Source organism: Cinclus cinclus, chromosome 22 (genome assembly GCF_963662255.1).
Source record: "Cinclus cinclus chromosome 22, bCinCin1.1, whole genome shotgun sequence".
Taxonomy (NCBI): Eukaryota; Metazoa; Chordata; class Aves; order Passeriformes; family Cinclidae; genus Cinclus; species Cinclus cinclus.
The window spans coordinates 997,983-1,025,156 of NC_085067.1; the positions used below are offsets into that span (position 1 = coordinate 997,983).

Below are 27,174 nucleotides of genomic sequence, written 5' to 3' on the forward strand. Positions count from 1 at the left end.
GTGGATACACTAGAAATGATGGAATGCCAGACTGCAGATGAGGTGAGCAGGCTTGGTTACACGTGCACCCCTACACACGCTGTCGTATGAGAGAGAGGAGAGTCCTCTGGAAAACAGTTACATATGCACAATTAGTTTAATCTGAAATTAATGCTAATTTCAGCAATTTGTGATGCAGATTCACTCTTAGTACTCTAGTCCACTTCCAACATATTGAGAAGCTGAGGATGCAAAGCCTTGATGAATTCCACAGTGGAGTGTGCCAGGCCAGGTTCAGGCACAGGTTTCCAGGCTGTTCCTTGAGCCCCGTGCGCTGGGTTTGTGTCTCTGTCTCCTACTTGGGGGTTTTATGTGGATTTTACTTCCCAACATGGCCTGCCAGTGGCACACTTGGGCTCTGCTCTGTGCCAGCTGGGTGCCAGCACTCATCCTTTCCAGCCTCACCATCCTGAGCCAGGAGCTCTGCACTAAAACTGGAGGCAGTGTAAAGAGTGGTTGGGAAATGATACTAAAAGCCATTACCTTGAAGTTAAACATGTAACTTCTTTGTTGAGTGTAGACGGGGCTTTGACTCGTCTAGAAGGAATGGTGGATACTTGCAGCTTGAGATTTTGAAATTTTGGGAATCCTGCAAAACACTTGATTAGCTTTAAATCTTACCTGTTCACTTTTATTAGTCAGGATAATAAGATAGTTGTGGTGGGGAAGGAAGAACCACAAGAAGATGATGAGCAGTGTACTGTGAGTGTGAGGGATGTTCAGGGCTGCAGCCTCCAGCTCTGCAAAACCTCATTCCTTCATTTCATCCAGGTAGGCTGAGTTTAGCTCAGGTTTATATTGACATGCTCGAGTGGGACAAGACTTCTGTTCCCACAGACTGCATCTTCAGCCTGTTGTTTAGAGGAGATTTACCTGATACACCCCAAACTGATCTAATTACAACCATAACCTTGCACAAAACGGCATAAACTCAGCAGACTCGCCTGGCTAAAGCAGAGAAGGTTTTCTTCCTGCTCCTGCGCCTCCTGAAGTGTTTGCTCAGTTTCAGAGCACAAAGACGATTATATTTTTCAAAAGCCAAGCCAGTAAAGATAATGTAACCTTGAATGCCTCCTCACAGGAGTAGTCACATGTGTTTTGATTAACTCGGCACCAACACCGTATACAAACAGAGCAATTCTGTGATGCTCACAATTAATGGGGCTCACACCAGCCTGGGCTCTGCCTTTCCTGCAATTCCTTCTGCAGCAAGAGAGAGACACCTTCAGTACACAAACCCTCCAGAACCAACTCACAGCCACAGCTTGCAGAGCCCTGCAGCACCAGGGCTGGATATATTTCACTGCAAACAAAATCCAAAGACACAGACCTGTGAGTATTGTGGTTTCAGAGTGACCCACACCTCTGGGAGCCATTAATAAACATGGGCTTGGGATGGATTCACACAAATTGCTTCCTATTTCCCAAAGCCCTCTGTTCCACCCCAGGAGAGGGCAGATGGGGCTGCTGGCAGAGAAGCCAAACCCACCAGTGATTCTGTTGACTCCAGTAATGTTGGGGTGTCCCCATTGTGAGCAACTTCCAGGAAGCAAATTCTGAATTTACTCACAGCAAAAGATAAAGATCCTCAGTAACTAAAGATCCTCCAGACTGGCAGAGCGTGCCCCAAGTGTTCAGTGCCCTGCTCTGCTCCTGGAGCCATGTGCTCTGTGCTTTTCCCTGGGGAAGCCTTGCCCTGTCTCACTGTTTGACTGCTGAAAGAGGATGTACAGGTTAGAGCAGGAGCCAGGCTCTTTCCAGCTGCTCCCAGTCCCACACGGCATCTGATGGGTGCAGGGTGCTGAGGCCACACCAGCACAGACACGTCAGGTGTGGGGAGCAGAGCTCACCTGGCAGGGCAGGGCAGGGCAGAGGAGCTCACCTGGCAGGGCAGGGCAGGGCAGAGCAGAGCTCACCTGGCAGAGCAGAGCTCACCTGGCAGGGCAGAGCTCACCTGGCAGGGCAGGGCAGAGCAGAGCTCACCTGGCAGGGCAGAGCTCACCTGGCAGGGCAGGGCAGGGCAGAGCTCACCGGGCAGGGCAGAGCAGAGGAGCTCACCTGGCAGGGCAGAGCTCACCTGGCAGAGTGGCAGGCAAGGGAATAGGCGATGGCAGGGGCTGTCCTGGGCTGAACCCTGCTGAGTGTGGGTGGCCATGGTGACTCTGTGGTGAGGGGCTTCCCCTTCACCTGGGGGGGACAGGCTGCTCCTGGTGCCCCCTGCCCGTGTCCCCTGCCCATGTCCCTGGCCACCAGGATGCCTGGCTCGGGCCGGCGGGGGCCGTGGTGCCTGGCTGGAAGGGAGGCAGCAGGTGCTGGTGTTGGGGCACCTCAGGGTGGGAGGGATGGCTCGGGCTGTGTTTTCTCTCCTGGTGCTGGGGGGAATGTGGTAACAAATCAGTTGAAGCTTCTCTTCAGGGAAACGTGGATTGGAAAAGCAGACGTAATTTTGTGCTTCGCTTTGGTACCAAAGAGCTGATTTCTGAAACCATTTCCCAGCTCGCAACACATCTCTAGGCATTAAAATGTTGTGAATTTGCTTGTCATTACCAATATTTTCTTTGACTGGAGCTATTGAAACAAAGTGGTCTCTTTTTTTTTTCCCTATAACCTTCAATCTTGCTTCTAAAAGCAGTAGCTCTCTTTTTCTTTCTTTCTTGGTCAAATATAAAAATGATGATAATTTCAAATACTGCTTTAGAATAATTGCTTTCCTCCCTCTTTTGTATGGCAACAGAAGCTTGGCCTGATCTTAAATCAGATGCTGGCAAGCAGAGGGCTCTTGACAGCCCTGCAAAATCCTTTAGTTACAAGTTGGCTTTAGCCAATTCTTTATTTGTAAATGACAATTTTCTACAGAAAAATATATGCTTGGGCTTCAATTTCGGAGCCCTAGATTGCAGCCAGGAAAAAAATAATTGAATTTTTACACATTTTTTTTTTCTCTTTCTAACTTAAAGAAAAAAAAAACCCAAACAGGAGAAGTGAGGCTCTGTGAGGTGTGATTGGAGCCCATTGAGGGGAATATCTGCCCTGGTTTATGTGCATGGCTGTGGGGACAGGAGTGATGATTAATTTGTTCTGTACTGGGAGGATTTGGGGCTTTGTGTCCCCAGCCCCATGGAGGCTTTGCCTGTGGCCACTCTGGTGTGGTGTGACAGGGTGACCCTTGGTGTGGAGCAGGTCTGGGCTGTCCTCAGTAGCCCTCATAAAAGGTATCTTCAGAGTCTTTAGTGAAAAAATAATTAAGTGATGAAACTCTCAGGTGCCAGGATGGATCCCAGTGCTTTTTTTTGTTGTTGTTGTTTTGTTTGCTGGGCTGTGTTTAACCAGGCAGGTCCTGGCTCTGGAATTTGGGGTGTTTTTCCTTTCAGTGTCTGGGAGCTGCTGCTTCACCCGGTTTCCAGAGGAATCACGTTCCCGTGCCCGGGTTTGTCTCTTGGTTGTTGGGGTCTCTGAAGAGGATCCAGCTCCATCCCTTTGCCTTGTGGGGCCAGACTCGGGCACACCTGGGGCAGCAGGAGGAGCTGGGTGCTCAGCTGAGTCTGGGGAGCGCAGACAGCTCCTGGAGGGGCTGACCCAGCCCTGGGCATGGTGATTCCAGGGGCAGGGGATGGGGTAGCTGGAGGATGCTGTGTCGGCAGCTCTGGCTGTCTTTCATCATTTGATTATTTTAAAAGTAACTGTGCAAGTTCCTTTTAAACTGACCCGTGGAAACTTAATAACGCATCACTTGGATTTGATGTAATTGCCTTTGCCTGCCAAAGAGCGTTCAGCCTGTCTGGAGGAAAAGAAGGGGCAAAGGCACCTCTGCTTTGAGGCAGTAGCTATGAAGATACAGTGCTTGGACTCCTTTTTCACTTATATTTGCATTGAGAAGCACAATAAAAATCATTTATTAAAAAAAAATATCCGGGGGCTAGAGTTGTTATTGAGAGCCTTTACTCAGCCATCTCTCAAATAAAAACAAAACAAGACAGAGAAAGAAGTATCTAATCAAATTGAATTGGAATTGCTTTTGTAAAGAAGTATTCTCATTATCTGGGTTAGGGATGGGATCTGAAGAATATTTCTTTTTTCCACATATTGTTTGAAATAATCTGGTTAAACCATATGCTTTTCTTGTAATTTCTTACAGATGGTCACAAGAACAAAGAAAATATTTGTAGGTGGATTATCGGCTAATACAGTAGTGGAAGATGTGAAGCAATACTTTGAACAGTTTGGCAAGGTAAGTTCTGCCCAAGTGAGCACTACATAGTTGTTCTTTCTTCCCTTTTTAAAGTGTGTTTTGAAAAACAAAAGTGCATTGAGGACTAAGCTCAAAGGAGGGTGGAGTTTTTGCCTTTCCATGTCATTTCTTGAGACCTCTGGGATTGCTTTTCTGTTTGTTACTTGTGTGTGTACAACACTGCCAACACTGTTTACTTCCACTAAAGAAAAAAAGCCTCACTGGGAGGTGAATCTGTGTCCAGGAAGATTCTGACCCTTAGCTGAATGATTACATAGTTGTCTTCTCCATAAAATCAACCTTCTGTTAGCCCCAATTCCAGTGGCAAAAAGGGTAGATAGACGTATTGGAGAGCTCATTAATTGGTGAAAATGCCTGAAGGAACCATGTGAAAAGCAAGAGTAATGTGGAAGTCACTAGAATATCCACTTAATTTCTAACTAGAAAATTCTTCTGCATGTATGTGTAGAATGCTGGCATCATTGAAAAAAAAACCCTAACAACAAAAAACAACCTACAGCAAAAAAACAAACAAACAAACAAAAAAAAAAACCCTCACCAAAACCCCAAAACAAACAAGTTTATTCAGAGAAGGAGATCTGAACCTTGCCAGAATAGTCTTTGCTGTGATGTAACAGCTCAGCCCCCACTGTCCAGGCTTTGGCTGGAGCTCAGTATCTCTGACTTCCATGGAGCTCCCTGGATCCCCACAGATTCTGGACACTTGTTCAGAGGTGCTGTGAGTGATGAGCTCGCAGAGCTGCCTGCTCTGGGAGCAGTTTGTGCTACCACCTTCTTCCAGCCCCACTGTCCACAGCACTCCTTGGGTTGCAGCTCCATGGATTCCAGCCCAGCAGCTCGATCCCTGTCTTTTGGAGTACAGCAGTTGATGGTTTAGATGTAAGATTGTGTGAGGACACAGCAGGGTATCCCAGCGCAAAGCAGCTCCCATTCCTTGTAGTTAGTTTATGTTTCTTTTATCTGCCCTGAAAAGCCTGAGCCAGGCAGGATTTTGTTGAGGGCTGAGGAGGCGAGTTTATAAATGGTTCCTGTGCTGGATTGATAGTTGTTTTGCAAACCAGTCATTTTATTTTCAATAATAATCTTTGATTCCGGCAGGATGTTTACAGCCTGCTGAGCCTTTTATTAAAGGATTACATGAGCTCTTGGATGGTTCTTCTGTAGTTACTTCTAATTGCAGAACTCTACTAACCTGTATTTTTCGAGTTAATAATAGTTTCAATATAAGTGCTTTGCATATTGTCTGGATGTTGTCTTAATATAGTCTTCTTAATTTCACCATCTGGTAGTTTCATGCTTGCAATTTTACAGTCCCTGAGAATGCAGCAGCCAGGCTGGGGATTCGGGATGCTTTGGTTCTGCTTCCATGCTTTGCCATTCTTGAGACAGCTCAGCAGAGGTTTGCCTTCCCAAAGGCAGTACTTAGGAAAAAATCAAGTGTTTTTTTCAAGTGTCTTAATTTGGCAGGCTAAAAAGTTTAAGGAGCTGAAAATTGCTCAAGACAGGAACCCATTCCCATGTCCAGCACAGCTGGGGTTGTCCCACTGAGGCTGCTTGTCCAGGCTCTAGAGCTGAGCTCCTGCAGCAGTCAGGCTTTACAAGTCTTGGTCCCTGTTGCACAGTCCCTGTGCCAGCTGGTGAGAGTTTGGTGGAGCTGGTGCTGTTTGGAGCAGAGGCTGCTTGGCTGGGTGACTGACTCAGCCTTGGTGCAGGTGTTGGGGTTCTCCCCACGGCACTGCCCTTCATCAGCTGGGACAGTTTGGTTTCGGGGTGTTCTGAGGTGATTCTCCTCGGGGCTCTGGTTGTCAGGAGGTGGTTAACGACCCTTCGAAATGGGGAGCTGTGGTTCAGCTGAGTTAGAAGACTTGTTCACATCCTGTGGACACAGTGGGTGCTGTGTTCAGATCCCGTGACCCAGGACTGGTGCTGCAGCACCTTGCAGGAGTCAATCCTTCTCCATCCTCCTTCCCTGCCCCTCCAGGACTTGCTTGCCCTCTAAGGCAGAGCCTGTGCTCAGCACACAGCCTGGCTCTCCAGCCAGGCCATTTCCATGCAAACAGTGACCCACATCGACTGGCCAGCTCTGCCTCTGCTTAGAGCTTTCTTAAAATAAAGCAAATTGCATTACACAATTAATGTGTGAGGAGCCACCCGTGTTTGATAAGAGCATCTCAGGTGATTTCTCTTTGAAATTATGAGCTTATTTATTGGCGTGGAAAAAAATTGCTTACCAACTGCTGCAGCTCCTGAAATCCTGTTTGTACTTGCTGTGGACAGGAGCTTTGCAGCCAGGGGAGGTTGTTTTAGTGACTGGAGGTAGCTCTCAGATCACAGGATGTGGGGACAGCAGCCACCAGCTTTGGGGCCAGGTGGCCTCGCTCGTGTGGCTGGAGTTGGCAGGAAAGGGCTAAAGTGTTGAATTTGAAACTGCAGCTTTTTGAAAAGTCAATGCCAGAACCTTTGTCTCCAAGAAAAGGAAAAGCTTTAGTAAACCCACCAGTAAAAGTTCCTGATGATACAGCACCGAAGTATGTGGTAATGATAATTCCTGATATTTAGCTTGTTAGATTTCTCATAGTGATTATTTTTTCTCTCTGAAGAAGCCCAGGAGTCCCAGATTTCCTTTTGGGAAGGTGGGCATCCTTAGCTGCTGCAGCTGTGGAAGAAAACTGGGAAAAAGGACCTGAGTTGAAGCCAAAAGCCATCACAGAAGAGTGTAATGAACAGCCTTGTGACTGCCTGGAGCTGCTGAGGCTGCTCCTGTGCACCTGAAGTTGTTGTAGGGCTCCCCAGAGAGGCTTGGTGGGGTCTGGGTGCTGAGGAGGGGGAAGGATTCTCCTTCCAGTTGTGGAAGGGAGCAGCATCTGTCGTGGACATGAGAAGGGTAAGCTGGGAAAACACCAGACGAAGCCATAAGCATTTACAATCAGGAGGGGAAAAAAAAAAAGCCATTGTGTTACTTGTGATCCTGACAGTCTAATGCAGTGGGATCCTCTCCTGTTCCAGTCGAAGATGTTTCAGACATTCTTACAAACAAAATGAATTCCCTGTCCATGTTGCCCCATCGGGGCTCCGCAGCATTGCCCTTGTGCTGGGGGTGAAAAGCTGCTGAGACCGGGCTTTAAAAGAATTTAAACGAGAAGTGTTAGAGCTGAGGACATGCAGGGGGAGCTCAGTGGGGCTGGCATCCACCCATCCCTCCCCTCTGGAGAGGCCATGGTACTGCTGGGATGCAGATCTGCATCTGTGTTCTGGCTGTCTGGAGGGGTAGGAAGGGTGGAGCTCTGAGACTGGGACATGTTGGAGCATTTAAGGCATCATTTAAAAAAGGAAAAAACAAAAACCCTCAGCAGACTCCTCCAGCCTCGCTTGGAGTCCTGTGAGCAGCAGGGGGAAGCTCTGAGTGCTGGTGAGTTCTCAGGACCTGCATGTCCTGCACCTCAGAGAGCAGGCAGGGCTCCAGGTGTTCCCCAGGTGTTCCCCAGGTGCTGCTCCCTGCACAGAGCTCCTGTGGGAGCAGCCCAGCCTTGCTTGCACCTTGCAATTACACTTCACATGGCCAACTGCGTAATTAGTTTGGAAGACTTATGCCTAGTCATTGGTTTATCCTAATCGGCTTTGGCTTTTCCCAACAACAAAGTGAGCTTATTTTCCTAAGCTGAAACAACTCTGCTCCCTTTGTTCCTCTCTTTTATTGTCTCATTCCTTTCATTCTGTTTTACTGCCAAAGTTTTGTTTCATTAGGCCTACAAGTCATTTCCAATCCAGTGGGCTGCTACAATAAGGCCTTTATAACTCAGCTGCCCTGGTTCCCATGTCCCTTCTGGTCCAGAGCCAGGACTTGCTGTTTGACATGGGATTTTAACCCTTTGGCTGCCCCAGCTCTTGGTGGGGCTGAGCCCCTGGTGAGCTCATGGATCCTAATGACTGCGTGTAGCCATTAACTGATCAGATAATGGGCTCCAGGTAACGCGTTCAGGCCCAGTTATGGAAACAGAATTCTGAGTAAAAACCTTTTACTGTAATGAGTCGTGGTGGGAACAGTCCTCGGAATGAAAAGGCCACTTGTGTCCTTCCAGAGGGTGGGAACAGAGTTCTGTGAATGTATGTTCCAGTTGTCCTGAGCTATTAGATCAGCCCATGTAGGACTGTTCTTGTTGAAAAATTGTCTTCCCTTGTGTAGGGGAGAACACAAATTTAAATTTATCTTTTTTGGAACCAGAATGGTGATGTTTGAAGGAGATGTGTGAAGTGGTTTTGTGGACAAACAATACTTTTCCATATTGCTGTTTCAGACTGGAGAAGCAGTCAGTGCTGGTGGTGGCCCCAGATGTTTTACTTCCAATCTGAGAGCACTTCAGTTTTCCTTTCACAGTAATCCTAAAGTGACTTTCAGGGAAGGGGGCTCTGGCACTTGTTTTTTTATTTTAAATTTCCAGATGAAATTAGACCAGACCAGCATGCATTAATTTTGTTTTCTGTCCTGGCTTGCTACAAGGTCTCCCTCAGACCTGTCATAGACATATTTCAGCTTCACTTGCAATATGCTGTTTCCTCAGGAATGGCTTTTAAGATCTGGAAATTTTGAGACAAGACAGGATTTCTGAATTACCTCTGTGGATTAGAAATGTTTTGTACAGTCCCTTATTTCCTGTGAGATGCAGAACAGACCAGTGGAATAATAATAATATCAAGATTCTGAGTAGTTTTTTTTTTCTTTTTTCTATGAAACTATTGAGCTGTTGAAAACATGTCGTTTTCTCATCTCTCCCTTCTGTAACCTGACTCTGGTACCTTCTCACACCTGTCCTGGCTCCAGGCACCACCTCCAAGGTGCTGGAAGCTGTGAACAGCAAAACATGAGAATGAGAATTTCCTCCTTTGGTTTTACCATGTCCTGCATTATAACAATAACAACCAGTTTAACCTTTGAAAAAATAACCTTTGTAATGAAGTCCCTGTGCTTTCTCTGTGGAAGTGTGGGAGGAGTGGGATCCACATGGAGGATTTCAGCCTAATCGGGCGGTTTACATAAATCGCTTCCTCTGTGCTCTCCTCCCTGACAGCTGTGAAAATATAAATCAGGAAAACAGGAGAGAAAACTCCTCCTTGTTTGGCCAGGCTGCCTGGGTGTGAATGAGTTAATGCACTGCTGTGGTATTAAGCACTCCCTTGGTTTACTTTTCCCTGAGACCTCGAGTATGGCCTCTGAAGATGTTTTTACAATAAAGTTGTTAGCATGAGAAAAGGTGGTTTTCTCACCATGGGTTCATTTTGGGGGGATTTGGAAGTCTGTGTGGAGCTGGGGCTAAGGCCAGAGTCAGGAGGTGCGAGGAATTCTGCTTGTCTGAAAGTGAAAGCTTAGTTAATTTAGCCTTGGCACAGAGTTTGGATTGTATTGTCACCTCGGTTGGACATTGATATGTAGATTGAACGGTCAATAGGAGACAAGCATGGCTGTCCTTAAAGCATTTGCTTTGCAGAAAAGTCATTTTTGGGTTTGACAGATTGCTAGCCTTTCACATTTTTCAGCTCTGTATTTCCCAGTTCAGTACTTGGGAATTGGTTATGTTTTATGAAATGGACAAATTTGGACTCTTATTTACATTGTAGTCTGTAATAGCCAGAGTTCCCAAATCATTTGTAATGTGCAGTAAAACAGAGAACACAATGGAGTTTTTTTTTTACCTCCTGCTGCCCTCAGTTCCCTTCCAGAGCAGCTCCAAGCTCTAGGCCTGCTGTGGAACACTCAGAGCTTACCCTGTTCTTGTTCCTAAGTTATCTGCATGCACCTTGGCAGAATTGCTTCATTTGGATCGTCTCCTCATCCCCTTTAAACAGAACCAGCATTAAACCAACACGTCAATATTTCAGCTCCTGAGAAGCTGGGGACGAGGAAAAGCAGAGTTTTTGGAGGCTGTTCTGTTAGAGGAGCCTCCTCCACACTGCTGCCTCTGCCCTGTGCTCATGCTTTAAAATTCCTCTGCTTCCACATGTCCTTATTTCCATGTTACGTCTGTGATGTGCCAAAGTATAAAGAATGTTCCTTTAAATTTTAGCTTTGACATGTGACGAGGGATCTGGGTTATAGGGGTACTTGATGGCCCAAAGCATTTTTTATTATTTCTTCTTCCTCCCACACATGCTTTTATTTTCTTTTTTTTTTTAAAAAAAAAAAAAAAACAAAAAACAACAAACTGAGAAACTTGATCATGTCTTAAAAAGCAGCCACCGTTTTCATCCTGCCAGTGAGAAGCTGTACACAGGAAGTCAGTTTTGAGGTGGTCTGTAATAAGCCACATGCTTTGTGGAAGTGGTTTTGTTATAAATTAGATGTTGGTTTCTACCTGGGTTTTATGAAAAGAGGAAATGTTAAGGCGGGGTTTGTGGGCACAAAGGCAGTATCAGAGCCCAGCAGAAGTTTGAAGTACAGTTTTATTTCCTTTTCTCCTCTGGTTGATGAGGTGCTGAGGAGCCTGTGGGAGATGAGTGAAATCAATCATTATTCAGGGGCTGTGTTTGGGGAGAGAAAAGTTACATGAAAATACTCAGGTTTCCTTCTCCAACATGCGTGGGAATTTTTTTTGTGTGTCTTTGTGTCAGTTTTACAACTGAGCCAAACACACGGAAATTATCTGTATCCTTTCTGAGACCCCAAGGAAGTCACTTTCGGTTTTCACCCCCGCTTTTATTTAGTACAAATGCAACAGGCTAAATAAAATCCCTGACAAATTGAGTTAATCCTGTTTGGTAACATCTTTACATTATCCCTGGAGCGTTCTTGGATTCAGCCCCAGTGAGTGGGTTGTGGATGCAGAACTTCCCTGGAAGGAGATGATTTGGGCTTGCAGGGCTGTGGTGCCATCTCTGAGCCCCGTTTGGGGCTGGCTGGAGCTCTGGCCCAGCAAGCTGGGCTGAAAGCAGAAGATGGAGGTGTTAATCCCCAGCACTAGGAACCAGGTAAAACATCTGATGGACATTTTCAATATCCGCTGTGAAATTGCATCAGATTCCACTTTGGCACTTATGGGGAAGTGCAGCTCCCAGCTCCTCCAGAGGTTATTTATAGGTGCAGGTGCTGCTCCTGCCATCCCTGCAGGGCACTGCTGCTCTTGGAGGAGCTGCACTGGGGGGCCCAAAGCTTGGCTTTGGGAAAACCCACATTTTAGCACTGGTTCTCTAATAAAAAAGAGATTGATAAATCAGCAGTGATTTAAACCTGGCACGGTGTAGCTGAAACCTGCGCTCTCCTTCCTGCTCACTGATTTGGGGAGGCTCCCCTGGTTTGGGGAGTGAGCTGATTAAATTAATTGGAGAGTCAGCATTTGATCACTGCCATCACCCCACATCATGGATACCCCAGCACTGAGTGGAGTGGAAGACCTGAGAGTGTTTTAAATGCAGCTCTAAGTCTGGGCCACAAAGAAAAAGGTTTTAAAAGTGCCCAGGAGGAACTTGGTAGAAATTGTTCCAAATGTGGAGAAGAGCACACGATACTGTGTAATAATGCTTTATCCACATGTAAATGAATGGCAATATTGATCAGTCCTAAAGATGAGATATCTGAGTTTTGCTCACACATGGAATATCGAGGTTAGACCAGTTTAATTAAACATAATTCTGCAAGGGTAGAATATTAAATGCATTTGATGTCCATCGTACACATCTCTCTCTATAAGGAGCACTTAATATATGAGTTTATTGGGGGGGGCAAAAAGTGCCTGCACACGTTTGGATAGAAATGGAAGGTGGCCAAGCATGAATCACATCAGTCCTATCAATGATTACCAGTCCTGGTGCTACCTGCCAGCCCGGAGAGGGAGAGTGGGGTACAGTGTATGTACTTATAAATACAGCTGCAGAAACGGGGACAAGGGCAAAGTAGCTCAAACGAAGAGCCAATTAAGATAGTCTAAGCAGAATGAGGATTAAGTACCCCTTAATCTGAAGGGTACCCAAAATGCATGTGGTCAGTTTAGATCAAACAGGTGTTGTCTGTGTTAGGGACCCCCACGAAGGGTTTGGGGTGAGCAGGGATGACCACGGAGTGTTCACCCCTCTGGAATGGTTCTGTGTGGCACGGAATGAGCCTCTGTGCTGTGGTATCACCACTGTGGAAATTTGGAGGAGTACTGGACATTCATAAAGAAATGATTGCAGGTCTAAAGGAGTGAACATCTTGTAGTTTTTCTTTTCCAGAAAGAGGAAAGCACTCGCAACTCTGTTAGAGAAGAAGCTGTTCTGTGTTTTCTTTTAAAAAAAAAAGTTTAAAAACCATTTTATTTAACCATTCAACACTAGTTCCATTTGCTGCTGCTCCAAGTGAGGCACCTGCAGTGGCTGTGGTGGGGAAAGGGGGCACATCTGCACCCGTGTTCCCGGAGACTGATCTTAAATTCCAGCAAGCAGGAGCATGTGCAGAATTCCACTTGGGGCATCCATTTATTCTGCTGCTGGCCTGACAGGGTGGGGAGGGTGTGTGTCACCTCAGCTGGGGGGCTGTCAGCTCATCCTGGCTGTTTGTTTGGAGCAGGGGTTGCCCAGACCCCACTGGCTGTGCCCCCTTGGCAGGGCAGTCACTGTGTGACTGCAGGTGAGGTGCCTGCGTTGAATCTCTGGCTCTGCGAGTTCAGATCCCTGCCACGTTAATTGTCAGGACTGGGAGGGTGGGAGCAGATTTCACCGGGGGCAATGGAAGAGTTCCAATGAATTTCCACTCTGTTTCACCGCTTGGCAAACCAGCACTTACTGTCACTTTGCATAAATAGGTTTATTTCAGAGGGTCAGCCGGCACCACTCCCCCCTTCCCCTGCTGGCCCACCCTCCCCTGAAGGAGAGGAGGCCGACGAGCATTTAATTTCCCCAGCAGCAGGTGCTTGTCATCCATCTGAAGAAAGCTGCCAACATCTGGTGCAATTGCCTCGGCAAACGCAGTAACAAGGCGCCTGCAGTTCAAACGCAGAGAGAGCATTGCCTCTTTAATGATAACAAGCTGTTGGCTTCCCCTCTGAGATGAATTCATCTCACAGATGTTTGTCTAGTTTTGGCAATCTTATCGCTATAGCTTTGGTGATTATGCTCAACTGGAGACTATTACTATAAAAGAAGTTTGAACTTGTTCCATTTTTGCATTATTTATTTATTTAGCCATTTATTTCTCTGCTTTCTGGATATAATTTGTATCAACAACTGTACTGTTGGTCCCATTACCCAAGTACCCTCCCGATTTTTATTGCATCTGCTGAACAGTAGCTCGCTACTTGACTCCCACCACTGGCAAATGTCTTTCAGCCACGCTGACGTTTTTAACATTCCCCATCAACAGCTTTGTGGTTTGAACCCTCTATTTAACACTACATTTTCTGGGATTACTTGGCGCTCGTTCTGTCTGTTCTCTCTAATAACTGCAATATACTCACTATTTCTGCAAAGCGTGAGGCGCCAAGAATATTCTGGATATTCTGTTTGGACGGCAGCGCTCTGGTGACCTTGGCAGGGCTTTGGAATGACAACACACGAGCGTCTTCATTGTTGGATCTTAAACATTTCCAGCCTCAGCGTGATCGCGTGGAACATGGGGACCTGCAGGCTGAGGGCTCCAGTGCCTCTTTGCTCTTGTTTGCTTTTCTAACGTGCCTGGGGTTTTTTTTGAGGAGGCAGTTTCTCCCCAAACGTGTGGAATTTAATTCTGGTAAATAGGATTTATTTTTGGAAACGTGCTTGAGAATAGGTGACTCATGCCTGAATGAAGATGTGTCACTGTTGGTGGGGACACCACGTATATAATTTCTTAGGCTATAAATAGATGCCTGTCCAAGTGCTGGTGACATGGAGATGCTTCGCAGTGACTCGTTAGCTCAGCCTGGCTGCTGAGGAGAGTGTTTAGAGTCTCAGTCTCTCCTGCTGGAGCAACACTTTCTGCTGATGCTTATGGAATAACAGCAATAGATTTGTGAAATCCTGGGGGTACTTTAATTGGCACAAGCATGTTCCCCTGCTGCCGTCATGGGGTGTGCTCGTGTTTCTTCTCTCATTGCACAGGTGGAGATACTGAGTGCTGGGGTGTTTGGGTGCTTGTCAAAAGCCAAGGGTACCACCTGCAGGGTCCTGAGTCTCAGAAACTGGGTTTGCTTATTTGTTTCTATTGCTGAGGAGCCTTTAAGATGAACCCACATGATGAGAGCTCCCTCCCATTTTCAGATCCTGGAAGGAGCAGTTCTTTTACCCGTTGTTGATGCTAAACTGTGATTCCGTGTTGTTGATGTTTGCTCAACACCACTTACCCACCAACACAGCACATACGGTTTAATGGCTGTCTTTTTTGTGCTTCTGCTGTAGTTACAGTATTATTAAAAATCCATTAAATTTTGATGTACATCATAAAGTATGTGCTCCTGTGAATGCGAGTGCAGATAATTATTTCTGATGAATAAACCAAAAGGACAAGTATGTAAGAAGTTCATCCTGCAGCTTTCAATTTTCATTATATACATCTCCTGCAGGGGCAATCGTTGTGATGTTGCAGCTGGTTATTTCCATGGCCTGGCTCTCCCTGGAGATGGATGATGACATTGCAAACCTGAACTTGCACAAGTGCCAGTGTTTTTTGGGCACATTTATGGATAAATGGTTAAGCAGGGCAGGTAACCCTGGGGAAGGTAGAGGGTGTGAAGAGACTGAAACACACCAGCAACTTTCTCTGTGTTGGTTCCTTGTGCCTGGGCTTTGTGGAATCTCAGAAAGTAACCCAATTTATTTCTCATTAAAGTAACCCAGAAATGTAACAACAAGCAAACTGTCATTGCTAAAGCACCACCAGGAAGCCAGGCAAGCTCTTCTTGGTATCCAGGGCCTGAAGCAGGCAAGGGAATCATTAAAAGTAATGCATTATAGTGTCCATAAAGTTTCCTGCAGTATATAGTGGCCCACAGGGGCCTCACCTAGTTTTCCATATATGATATGGTTAACAGCATCTCATTAACTTTCCCATAACACCAAATACACTTCTCTTGAACACCCCCTTCAGGCTTCACAGGTTTTGCCAAGTATTTCCTAATAAGCAGGAACTTCAATATTTATCATGCTTGCCTTTTTTCCCCACTGTGCTGAAGAAGTGGTTGGCCTCTCTCCTTTAATTTCCTATTCCTGAATGCTCTGGGCAAACCCAGCTCTGGCAGGGTCCAATCCTCTCACTGAGAAGACTTCCCTCGGTTTTCCCAACTCTGGTTTTAGGAGTTCCCCTGCTGTTTCTTCTGTTGAAGAGCATGTCTGCACCCAGGGATTAGTCTTGGTATAGCACATAAACTCCTGCAGGGACCTTGGTCTTGGAAGCAGCACACAGCCCTTAGCTATCCCATTAAGAAAGCCAAATTAGTCCTAAAGATCCCACCAAGTCCTTAGTACCTGTGGTCTCTTTGCACTCGGATGTTTGTGCTAAAACTGCCTTGATGGGCTGTGTGTGGTTGCCTTCTGCCCTGGAAAGGCTCCTTTAGGGCTGGGCACTGCTACACGTTGAGCTGAGTTCAGCTAGGCTGGTCCTGAGGGGGAAGATGATGTTTTGAGCTGGCGTGGCCATCAGATGAGCTCAGGGATAAAGAGAGGGATGGAGTTACGCCTGTGCTGGGTTTAGGAGCTCAGCTCTGCGGACGTGGCACTGATTTGCTGTGTTATTTTGGTCTTATTCAGGTCTCTGTCCAAAATCTGGGACTAATAGTGTGGCTTTCCTCTTGCTGCTGTAACTGCAGGCTGTTCCAAGGGGTGTGAGCTGGCTGCGTGCAGCACCTTGCCTCGACCTTGATCAAAGTCACAGTGCTGCTGCGAGACCAAATGATGACAAATAAATTCACCTTCATACAGTTTAGTCTAGCTGGCTTTGTTCCTTCATCCCTGATCCTCCCTGCAAAGGGTTCTGTTTACTTTCCCTGAAATGGAAGAGGCCCTGCTACACAGACCTCTTTCAAAAATAAACCTCCGAAAAGGAAAACAAAAGAGAAGGAACAAAAATCAGACATTGTCCGATTATACAGAGCAGATCCTGATTCTGAGTTCCAGGCAGCTGGAGCCAGAGGTTTGTTTAAGTGTAATACAAATTTTACCATTTTTGGATGGTTTGAAGCTCTCCACCTCTCCCTCTTGTACTTTCAGAAAACAATCAAAAAAGACAACTGCCCATCCTGTCAAAAAGAAGAGCTGCAGAGATTCAATACCCAGGATGGCAAAAGCAAATGAAGGGACAAAACCACTTCCCACCTTTGTGTTCTGCCTCTCTGAGAGTGGGGTCTTTTGGAGCTGTGGGGTCTTAAACGCCTTGCTGGCATCAGCAGATGCATCTTTAGCAGTTTGCTGTCATGTTTCTGAAGTAAATAAGCCCTAAATGTTGGTTATTCCCACTCTCAGAAGGGCTGAGAGGGATGACTGAAAACCTCTGTAATGCCAGAACTGCACTCTGTTCGTGAATAATTAGGATAGGGGCTCCTGGTGGGAAGTAAGTTCTGTGCTTGGTTGACGCACAGGTCGTGTTTTCCATTTCTATGCTGTTTAAGTGCAGAGGTTTATATACTATTCCTTGACCTAAAAACTTGCTCTCTAAAAGGTGCAGAAGGTGCAGGCTGAGATCTTGCATCTTTTGGGGCTGGAGGCTCACTTCCAGCCTCTGTTTACATGGTGTAAATCAAACTGGGGTACAGCCGTGCAAACAGGCCAGGGCAGCTCTGCAGTTTTGCCTTGGCCTTTGGGGATCAGGGAAAGGCTCTAAAGATAAAAGAATTAGAGGTAACTGGAGTTGATTTGCACACAGAGCCTGTGAGTGAATGTAGTCCAGGTGTCAGCAGCACTGGATCTGTGCTTATCTGCATGAGCTGTGAGTTGCACACTTGATTTTGAACAGTGTGAGCTGGGGGAAGCATCTTTAGGAAGAAATCCTTCCCTGGGAAGGTGATGAGGCCCTGGCACAGGGTGCTGGGGAAGATGTGGCTGCCTGTCCCTGGAAGTGTCCAAGGCCAGGTTTACAGGGCTTGGAGCCACCTGGGATAGTGGGAGGTGTCCATGCCCATGGCAGGGAGTGGAACGGGATCTTCAAGGTCCCTTCCAACCCAAACCACTCCCTGGTTCTGTCTCAGCTGAGTGAAGGGTCTGTTTGTGCTCTTCCATGTGCCACTCGCTGACTCTTGTGGCCTCCCCAGGCAGGGTTGGAGTGTTGGTGCTGGCAGCCACAGCCCCATCAGTGTGTGCAACTTCCAGGTGCAGTTGCCTGTGTGCCCCAGGGCAGGAATCCCTTCCCTTGCTCAGAGTGCTGCTGAAATATTAATGCAGAACAAATAACCCAGTTTGAACTGAGCATCAGATGGAGGAGGGGGCAGTGGGGTGTGATGCTCACTGTGGTTTGTGCAGGGAAATGTGCCTGCACTGCTGCTGGATCCTCCTGGCACAGTGCCCTGAGCCAGCTGGGCAGGAGGAGGATCTGTAGTAACCTGGTCCTCTTCTTAGTGCTGGAAGTTTGGGTCCTTAATCCTCCCTGGCTCATGGGAACTAAGGTGAAGTGAGAAAAGGAGCATTGCTATTTTGCATCATCTGTGACTGATTGGGAAGGTACTTGGAAAAACTGAACTGCTCTTGTGACTTTCTCACACTGACTGTTTAAATCAGTTATTTTTCCCAGATGGTAAATCTAGGAGACTTCCTAAGCAGTCTGGTGGTAATAATAATACTTATATAGCACTTTACATATTCCAAGTGCTGTCCAGAAGCTGATCTGTCTTGTCTTCTGCAGTGATGTGTAGTTAAACTTGAAGGATATTGGCCTGAATTTGTAGTTGTTTATTGGCCGTCTGTCTGTGGGTGAATTTACTTTTCTGATGGCTTGTGCCATGTGAATAAGCTCATTTCTCCTGTGGATCTTGGCATTAATTCCAGTCTTTCGTCATGGTAGTGAAGATGATCTTTAAGAAGAGCAGAGAAGAAAGATGTCTTTCTGGCTATTGCAGTGCAAAAAAAAGATGAGCAGAGCTTTGGAGAAATATTTCAGGCTGAATAATGTATAAATGAATGTAGACCCTGAGGAGGAGTGTGGCTTTTCCCTGGGGAATGACCTGGCTGCCATGTGGCACAGGGGTGACCACTGCCTCTCTTACATCATCTCCCCAAGGCTCTGCTGTTCTTTAGAGGTGTTTCAGGGAGCGTTAGGTGCGGGCAGAGGGAGCAGGTTTGCACGCCTGCCTGCAGTTAAGGAGTTTGTTTTCATTCCCCTTGATGGTTTGTGACAGTTCCCAAGGACAGTCTGTGCCATGCAGAATTGTCCCTCGGCCAAGTGCGTGGTGCTGGAGGTTGGGATGCTCCACACCCAGCCCTGTGTCCCCTTCTCGGTGTCACCTCGGGCAGGAGGGAGCCAAGCAGAGCCAAGGGCTGACACGGGCAGGATTTGGAATGTGGAGGCACAGGGTGGAGGCTTGTGGGAGACTGGAGGAAGGAAAACATCCTCAGTGAAAGGGGCCAGGGAGAGAGCCAAGTTCCTCGAAAGAGGACCTTGCAAGGAATGTGCAGATGACATGAAAAAGTAATTAAAAGGAAAGCCCTAATGGGACGTTAGGGGGAGATGCAGCTGGAACTTGAATAAGCAAATGTAAAGAGGGAATTAAGTTTGTAAGCTTTCCTCCGAGGAACTGCTGGGGAAAACAGGGCAACAGCTTCTGCTGATGTAAATCAGCATTGAGGCTGATGCCAAAGAGCTCCAGCCTGTGAGTGTGGCTCGTTTGATATTTGCTAAATATCAAAAACACCCGGGGAAAGAGGCTCTGGCGTTCTGCAAAGGTGATGTGAAGGACACTTGATTCCAAAGTGAAGGATATCGACTACAAAAACAAAGGGAAGCTGTCAGTAGTGTAGTTTGCCCGGGGCAAATCGGTAGTTTGAGATAAGTAATATTAATTTAAGTGTATAATGCTTTAAATTATCAGGATAATTTAATCTATATGATTTTAAAGAAATTATTTATCAGCTCTGATCTTGAATAAAAATAATATAAGCCAAATGAAACAAAACCCTTCAATTAATATTAGCACTTTCACTCTGGAGAGTAATACACAGCAGAGACATTTATTTTTAGCTGTGAAGAATTTGCATGTGTGTTTCCAGATGTGTTCTCAGACTTGGTGCTGCTTAAAATTCAGCTGCCACAGTACATAGATGCCAGTTTTCTGTAGCATTTTGTCTCTGCCACCATGGATGTAATTTTTTTCCTTTTTTTTTTCTTTTTTCTCTTTTTTCTCTTTTCTCCCAGCAGAGGTGGTGGAGGGGGGTGTGATGATTAAGGCAGCCGGTAAGTCTCTTAGCTTCCTCTGAACTTTACTCCCTCTGCCAGGAGTGACCTATTTAGATGAGGCCCTTTGATGCACTTGGGGAGGTCAGGTGAGGTCAGAGCACTGGCCGGGCCAGAAATCCCAGAGATGCAGGGAGCCAGGACTTGTGCAGGATGCAGTTTGAACGGGCAGAGGTTTCGGCGCTTTCCCTCTCTGCCTGTGCGTTTGTTCTCGCTCTCGATGCCTGGAGCAGAGAGGGACGGGTGCTCTGCAGTGCAGGGATCCTCGGGGAAGGGCTGGGAGTGAGCCTGGAGCAGGCAGAGCACGGGGCTGAGTTCCCTCTGCTCCGCTCAGGGGTCACTCAGCAGATGCAGATGGCAGCCCTGCCTTCCCCAGCTCCTCCTCCCCGAGCAAGGGGCTGTGCAGATGTCTCACATCCTCCAGCCTCTTTCATTCCTCTAATTGCCATGTGGAAGAAAGAGAAGGAGGAAGACTGCTCCTCTCAGCTCGGTTGTCCCAAAGTAAAATCCCAGCTGAGCAGCTTAAAATAGATGGTCAGCTGGTTGTGAGGGCTGGAACCAGCCCGGAGAGCGTGGCATCTGTCTCGCAGGAACGCTGCCTGGTCATCAGGCTGGATAAATCAGGACTAGGGCTGTGTCTGTGTGAGAGCCAGGCTGCAGTGGGGATGGGAAGCAAGTCTGGTGTGCTCCTGTCCTCTGGCATGTGGCAGGAATTGATAACTCAGTGATCAGGGACATGGCAGGTCACAGCGTGGCTGTGCCCGTGCTGCTCCTGCCCAGGGCTGTCCTGCCAGCATCCGCCTGCGAGGCCACTTACACATCTAATAACTGATCCAGCTTAAAACAGGAGGGGGAAAAAAAGATTATGCCAACGATACCAGCACAATGACCAAGTGTGTTCTACCCTCTGTGCTTTCCTCCCTCCCGCGGCCGGGCTGGATCCAATGGCAGCGCTGCTTTTCCTCGGATGCAGCACAAAACAGATTTTTCTAGTGGCTGAATTTAATCACTTAGATGCAGAACACTGATAGACTGAATCAATTTAATTCCTATTGCTCATGACTGGGAGGGGACAGAGGGGAGGAGGAAGGTCATAACAATTTAGCAAAAAACAACTTGGCTTAAAAACGTAACCAGTAGGTTGTCAGTGTTGGTTTTCTTTTGCTTGGGGTGGTTTTGGGGTTTTTCTAAACCTGCCCAGGCCAAGAAACTTGGCAGCTTTGGGAAGAGAGGAGCACTGTGTGCAAGGTGGGAGAGGTGGTTTATTGGTGTGTGAGGTCTGAAGTGCTGGGGCTGCCACAGAGCTGTGAGATCAGGTCCTTCAGGGAGGAATGTTGGTGTTCCCCCCTCTTTTTTTTTTTTTTTTTTTTTTTTTTTGAGGGAGCTGCTGGAAAAGGCTTCTCGTTGTTGAGCTGTGAATGTCTGGAATGGCACATGGTGTCTGAGCATTTGTTTGCTTCAGAGCATCTCGGTGCTGAGCTGTAGGGTGCCAGGGTGGAGCCGGAGTTCTTTGGGAGGCTCCAGTTACCTGCTGAGGCACAGTCCTGCTCGGAGGCAGAAGGATTCCATTGGAAACAGAGCAGTTTGTGACTCTCTTTGCAATGCAGGGCCCTGGTGCTCCTCGGCTCTGTGGCACTTGGGGTTGCACCCTTCCATACGAAGCCCAGAGGATTGGCAGTGCTCTTGGCAAAGGCAGAGCACGGGCTCTGCAGGTTCTGTGCAGCCCCTCTCTGGTGCTTTTGGGCTCTGTTGCAATTTCAGTGGTCCCAGGAGATTATTCAGCTGCTGTGAAGATGTCCCCAGAACTGGCCTGGGTAAGCTGTTGATGTCACATTTATCTTTAACAAGCATCCAGCCATCCCAAGAGAAATCCCAGACCCATCAGCCGAGTGCCAGCCCTGGCTGTTGTTTCAGAAGGATCTTTAGCAGTTTCTCACACAGCTCTGACCCTGCTGGGTGCTGGGGGTGACACTGTCACCTCCTGGGGGTACCTTGTGAGCCACGCTGTGCTGTCCTTTGCCCGGCTCCACCTGGGTGCCAGGGCATCCCGAGGTGCCCTCCAGCTGGCCAGGCAGAGCAGCACAGCCCTCACCCAACTGCTGCCATCCCCAGCGACACACACAGCACTGCTGGAGTGATGAGAGCAAACTTGGCCAGCCTGACAGCAAACTTGGTCGCCTGCCACAGCCATTGGCCCATATGCACAGTGGTAAATAAAAGCTGGAGTTGAATTCCTTTCAAGTTTTATATAATATTTGCTACAGTATGGAGTGGAGGGGGGGAATCCCTCTTAGGAGGGGTTCTACCAAAATTCAAAGCTGAACTTCTCTTTTGTCAGGGGCTGTGCAGCAGGGCAGCAGCGTTGGCACAGAGGAGGGAATTGTGGAGCTCATCACAGCCTCCCTGCTGCTGTGTGAGACTGTGGCACCTCCACAGCCAGCCCCAGCCCTGCCTGAGCTGAGCTTTGCCGGGCTCCTGTTCGGTGGGAGGCTCGTGGCAGAGGGAAAGCAGCCCCTGCGTTTAGCTCAGAGGTGCTTCTGCTCCTCTTCTGCTGCCTGCTCTGCTCTCTCTGCTCTCCCTGTCTGCAGCCTGGCACTGCGTGTGCAGCTGGCCAAGGACATGAACCAGAGCAATGACAGGGGGAGCAGGAGGGGAGGAAGTTCAGCTGCACTAAGCAATGGTCAACTTAAAAATAGACCCATCTATTTATAGCCTTGGCAGCCCACTGCCCCTCCGAGTGCTGCAGCCTGCCTGCACTCTCATCTCACACAGACCTTTATTTACACACATACATACATGTTCTTCTCTGGGCTCACAAGACCCTGCTGCCTGCCCTGGGGCATGGACCCTGAGGGTGCTGGGGAGCCTGGCAGTAATTTTGGTGCCTTTTCCCTTCCTGCCTGTGTTGTGAAATGCCCAGCTTGTGGGCGGGTGGCCTCGCGCCACCTCTTCCCTTACAAACCCCTGCTCATAAAATACCTGCTCCTAGTTGAAGCTTAATCAAATTACATCTTAATTATACGGGGCCCCAGGACAAAGTTACAGTTTTTACATATACATTAAAAAAAAAAAAAAAGGGGAAGGAAGTGTGTCTAGGGACTGTTCCCTTGGAGATTGGCTGTCCAGCACTGAGGACTTCTCTGTTTATCTGCATGCCTGTATTGAGTTTAATTCTATGACCTGTCAGGCAGGGTTGATATTTTTGGTTTTTACTTGTACAGTCCCTTGCATGCTCAGGCCTGACCTATAACTGGTGTTTCTGCAGTGGAAATGATCAGCAGAATAGATAAGCTTTGATGGATGGCACTGTTGGCCAGAAAAGGCAGCACCCCTGGGAATAGCAGTGTTTTTAGAAGGCTCCTGGGCTGTTCTGGGACTGGGATGTCAGAGTGGTACTGCTCCAGCCTTCCAGCAAATCCTGACTCTTCCTCAATATATTTGTACCTCAAGGCCCATTTGCCTGGATCAGACATGAAGTTTAGTAAGACTTTGTGAGGGAGTTTCTTGTAGTTGTAATGACACCAACTGGATTTATTCCAGAGAGCATATTGAAGGGAGATTAATGTCTCTCCATGTGCAACGCCTGTAAGGGCAGTTGTGGGTTCTTTTCGGGCTTGATTTTATTTTAATGGAAGGCTGATTCTATTTTAATGTTTCAACTTTGGGCTTCCAGTTCAGACTTGAAAGCTGAAGCTGCTTTTTACCTCAGTAGTATGCACTTAAGGGTGGAATTTCTGCTTTAGTTTTCAGTCTCTTAATGCTTTTGTCATTTTTTTATCATAACCTTATGTGTTCTTTAAACAGTTTTTTATTTAATCATTTATTCTTTTAAGTGGGCTTAATTGTATAAAGATTATCATGCATAAAGAGACGTCTATAATTAAAGGGGGGATTGGTGCTGTTAGACAGTGTTTTAGTGAGGAAAATTACAGTGTTCATAAACTGTTTGGAGAATGGAGGTAGCGTATATTAACACTCAACAGGTTTTATGTAATCCTAAGAGAGGATTGACTCTTGCTCACTTGGATGAGTTTTGAGCTCTTCTTCAAGCTTAGTGCTCCCCTCTCTTCCTTCTCTTTCTCCTGGTGTAGAAGTAGAAACAGCACTGTAATCTGCTTTTCCTTTTTCCTTGAAAGCAGGAATTACTAATAATAATTGACAGTTCTGTATTGGTTGGGCTGTGAAGAGATGTGCCTTTGGCTGCTTCACTGCCCTGACTCTCCTGCCCCTCACTTGTGGCTGCTGGGGAGACCTGGCACTGTTCAGGGGGACGAGCCCTTGGGACAGTCCAGGTCATGTCCAGCTCCAGGGATTCAGCCGTGGGATGCACTCAAGGTGGTTTAAAGCATCCTGGGATTCTTCCACACTGAGTTCTGGCCATCTCTGCTGGAAGGAACACGTCACTGCTGCTCCTCTTCTTCCTGGTGCCTCCCGTTACAGTGTGCGTGCGTGAAACTACGAATAAACACCCAAAGCTGCTGTGGTGCTCCATTCCAGGGAGGGAATTGATTGGGAAGAATTCCTCTGCACATCACAGGAGAGGCTGGTGTGCCATGGCTTGGCAGCCTGCCTGCAGTCCCTGGATTGTCAGAATTTCTTCTCCCTCCATCTCCTCCCCCTCCCCATTGAAATGACACGGCCACAGGGGACCATTGATTTCTGCTCTCCACGTTGTTAATGAAAAATTCCTTGTTGGCTCCTGGTTCTCTAAATCCCTTGAGACAGCTGCAGCAGTTCAGATACTTCAGGAGCAAACATGCCAGGCTGGGTGATGTACGACTTAGTGAACTTTAAAGGGACAAAAGGGTCGGCTTTGGTTGGCCATAAACCCGAGCAACGCTCTTATCCATGGGATTATCCCATTTTCTGTAGCCAGTTTGCTGAGCATATTTTGATAACTCAGTACACAGTTTCCATCACTGATGGCATACAAGATTTATCGTGGGTCCTAATGCTTAATAATTGTATTTTGAAGTTCAGTGTCAGCCAAACAAGAGCCATGAGTCTCAGTGATGCTAAATAAAGCCTTCTCACAGTTTCCCAGGACTCCACATGTGGTCCCTGTTTCCTCCACTTTGCCAAGTTCAAGCCATTAATTTTGAGGGAAGGGAAGTATTACTTTTAGATCACCTTGTAATGCTTTGCTGTCACATTTTATGTTCCTGGACAGCACGGTAGTGGAACGCTCTCCCTTTATGAAGTGCAGGGTGCAGATGGCAACTCATTAAAAACTTTAGTGATAATCACCCTTCCTATGGAATTACCACTTAAATCTGGTTAGTAGAGGAGGAGGAGCAGTGTCACAGAAACATGCTGCTTCTGGGTGATTTAAAAGCATATGGGATTGAGTGTTTTATGTGTGCCCCTTGTCAGGAGCCCTCAGAGCAGATTGCCAGAATTGTTGAGCAGTTACAGTTTAATGGAGGTACAGGAGCTTTTGCTCTTGATCCCTTTGACAGTTAAGCTGTCGCCTCCAAGTGCATTTGGGAAAAAAAAAAAATGTCTTTTGAATACAGCTTTTTTTTCCCAGAATAAATGGAGGCAAGAACAAGTATGTGAGGCAGCTGGTGAGGAGCTTTTTGGTCATTTCAAGGTTGGGAAGCATTCTTTGGGGAGTGATGCATCATTGTTACATGGCCTCAAAGCAAAAAAGGTACTTGCTTGTTTGTCCTCACTTGTGCAGATGGTAAGAGGAATGGTCCCAAGGGCCAGCTGAAAGCTTGGAAGTGCCTGGCAGTTAGAAAAAATATTTGGATTCAAGTCTCAGCCCTGTCACAGATTTTACTTTGGGACTTTGAGCCAGTCACTTAGTCTCTGTCTCAGTTTCCCACCTGTGGAATGTGGCTGAAGTGTCAGTGCCTTCACTGTAGCAAAGCTTTGGAGATCATGAAGTGTTTGGGTGTGAGCAGAACTGAATTTTAGCTGTGAGGAGAGAGAGGGTCTTGGCGTGTGCTTTGGGACACAGAGCTGTTGGGTGTAACTGGGGAGGTCCTGATTTCCAGAGGCAGGCAGTGATGTCTCCTCCTCCAGGCAGCTGCATGCACATAAAGGGGGCACCAACATATTTCAGCCTAGAGGTGTCCAAAAAGCTCCCCAAATAAATCACCTTGCCTGGGTAACTCAGATGCAGGAAGGGTGGGGATTGTTTTTCAGTGTTCTGAGGACTCATGCTGTAGTGTCCCCATGTCCCCTGTCTGTTTCTGCCTTTCCATGAATTTCCCTGGAGGGCAGCCAGTGACTGGGCTGTGCTTGCTGCTCCTGCTGCTGGCTGCAGGTCTGCTGGCTCTGTGGGACGAGCCAGCAGCCAGAATTTGGCCACTGCTTCCTCTGAGTCACATCTGTCTGGTCTTCCTGAAGCAAACAGAGAAGCTTTCCTGCTTTTTTGGTGCCGGTGAGCCAGGCTCTGTGCCCAGGTTTGTTCCCTGCTCGGCTCCTGCCCTGGCTGTGCCTGTGAGCAGCACTGGCCAAAGGCTCGCACCTTGTGTGCCAGGAAAGGTGGGATGCTTGGGGAAAAAATCGCAAAATGTTTCCAACAGTATCCTGCCTTCAGTCAGACCTCGATGTAGGGTGGGACACAGCAAGATCTCTTAAACGCGGCCCTTCCTCCTCATTAAAGCGGTGTTTGAGTTGGTAATTGTCTGTTTAGTGCATTTAAATGAGTTCCTGATTCTGCCCTCACTTCCAGCAGAGCCTGACTGTGGCTCAGTCCCTGCCTGGCACTGCCCTGGCACTCAGCCCCTTGCTGGGGACTGGATTTAAGTGCCTTTAGGTGCTTTTTGCTTAATCCCTAGTTCTCCTTCTGCCTCGTTGTCAGCAGCCACACCCTGGCAGCCCGAGCCTGTCCTGACAGTGCTGATGGGGACAAGGGACAGCAGAAGTGACCGAGGCAGCCACGCTCCCTGTGGCATCACTGCAGGGATGTACTGAGGGTCTGAGAGGAGCTTTGGCCTGCTCACACCTCCCCTTGCTCTGGGATCAGTCTCACTTGCTCTGAGCTCCCACTTCAGTCTTTCTGCTTTGGATTTTACAGCTGCATTTTCAAAAAGCTGACCAAGGTCTTTTTTTCTATCCCATCTCTTCTTTAACATCTGCTTGAGCTGTGGGGGACACTGGGCACACGTTTACTGGTAAAGTGTTTCCCACTGCAAATTGCAGGAGAGTTCCTTGGAAGCACTTGAAAACAACTGACTGTAGCTTCACCTCATCTCCCCTCTGCCCCTCATACCTCACACAATGTTGCACATTTTACATTCAGAGCCCTAAAATTTAAATGCACATCATATATCTGTGAGTTCTTGAGGGACCCCAGCTGTGAGGAGCACTGATGGGTGTTGAGTGCTCAGCATTGTGCGGACCAAATGGACACCAGGGGGTTTTGATTTTGTGTATTTGTATGCAGGACAGTGAAGAAACGAAGAACCCACCCTCCTGGAAGGGTTTCATCTTTTGAGCAAGGCACACTAATATTTGTGTGCATTTGTTCCAGTACAAACACACGTGTTCCTCCAGCAGCTGTGGGGCTGCGCTGGGCTGCCATGTGCATGCTGCAAGTACTTAGTTCTGCTTTATTACT

At 47.4% G+C, this 27,174-nt stretch overlaps 1 protein-coding gene across 3 annotated transcripts in view; it reads left to right on the plus strand.

The window, feature by feature from the left end:
• The window catches only part of MSI2 (musashi RNA binding protein 2), a 199,283-nt gene that overhangs the window by 65,723 nt on the left and 106,386 nt on the right, over nucleotides 1-27,174 (plus strand). For all 3 annotated transcript variants that reach the window (XM_062507001.1, XM_062507002.1, XM_062507003.1), the window contains exon 6: nucleotides 4,175-4,267. In XM_062507001.1, the coding sequence (XP_062362985.1) occupies nucleotides 4,175-4,267 (93 nt within the window). The remainder of the gene's footprint in view (nucleotides 1-4,174; nucleotides 4,268-27,174) is intronic.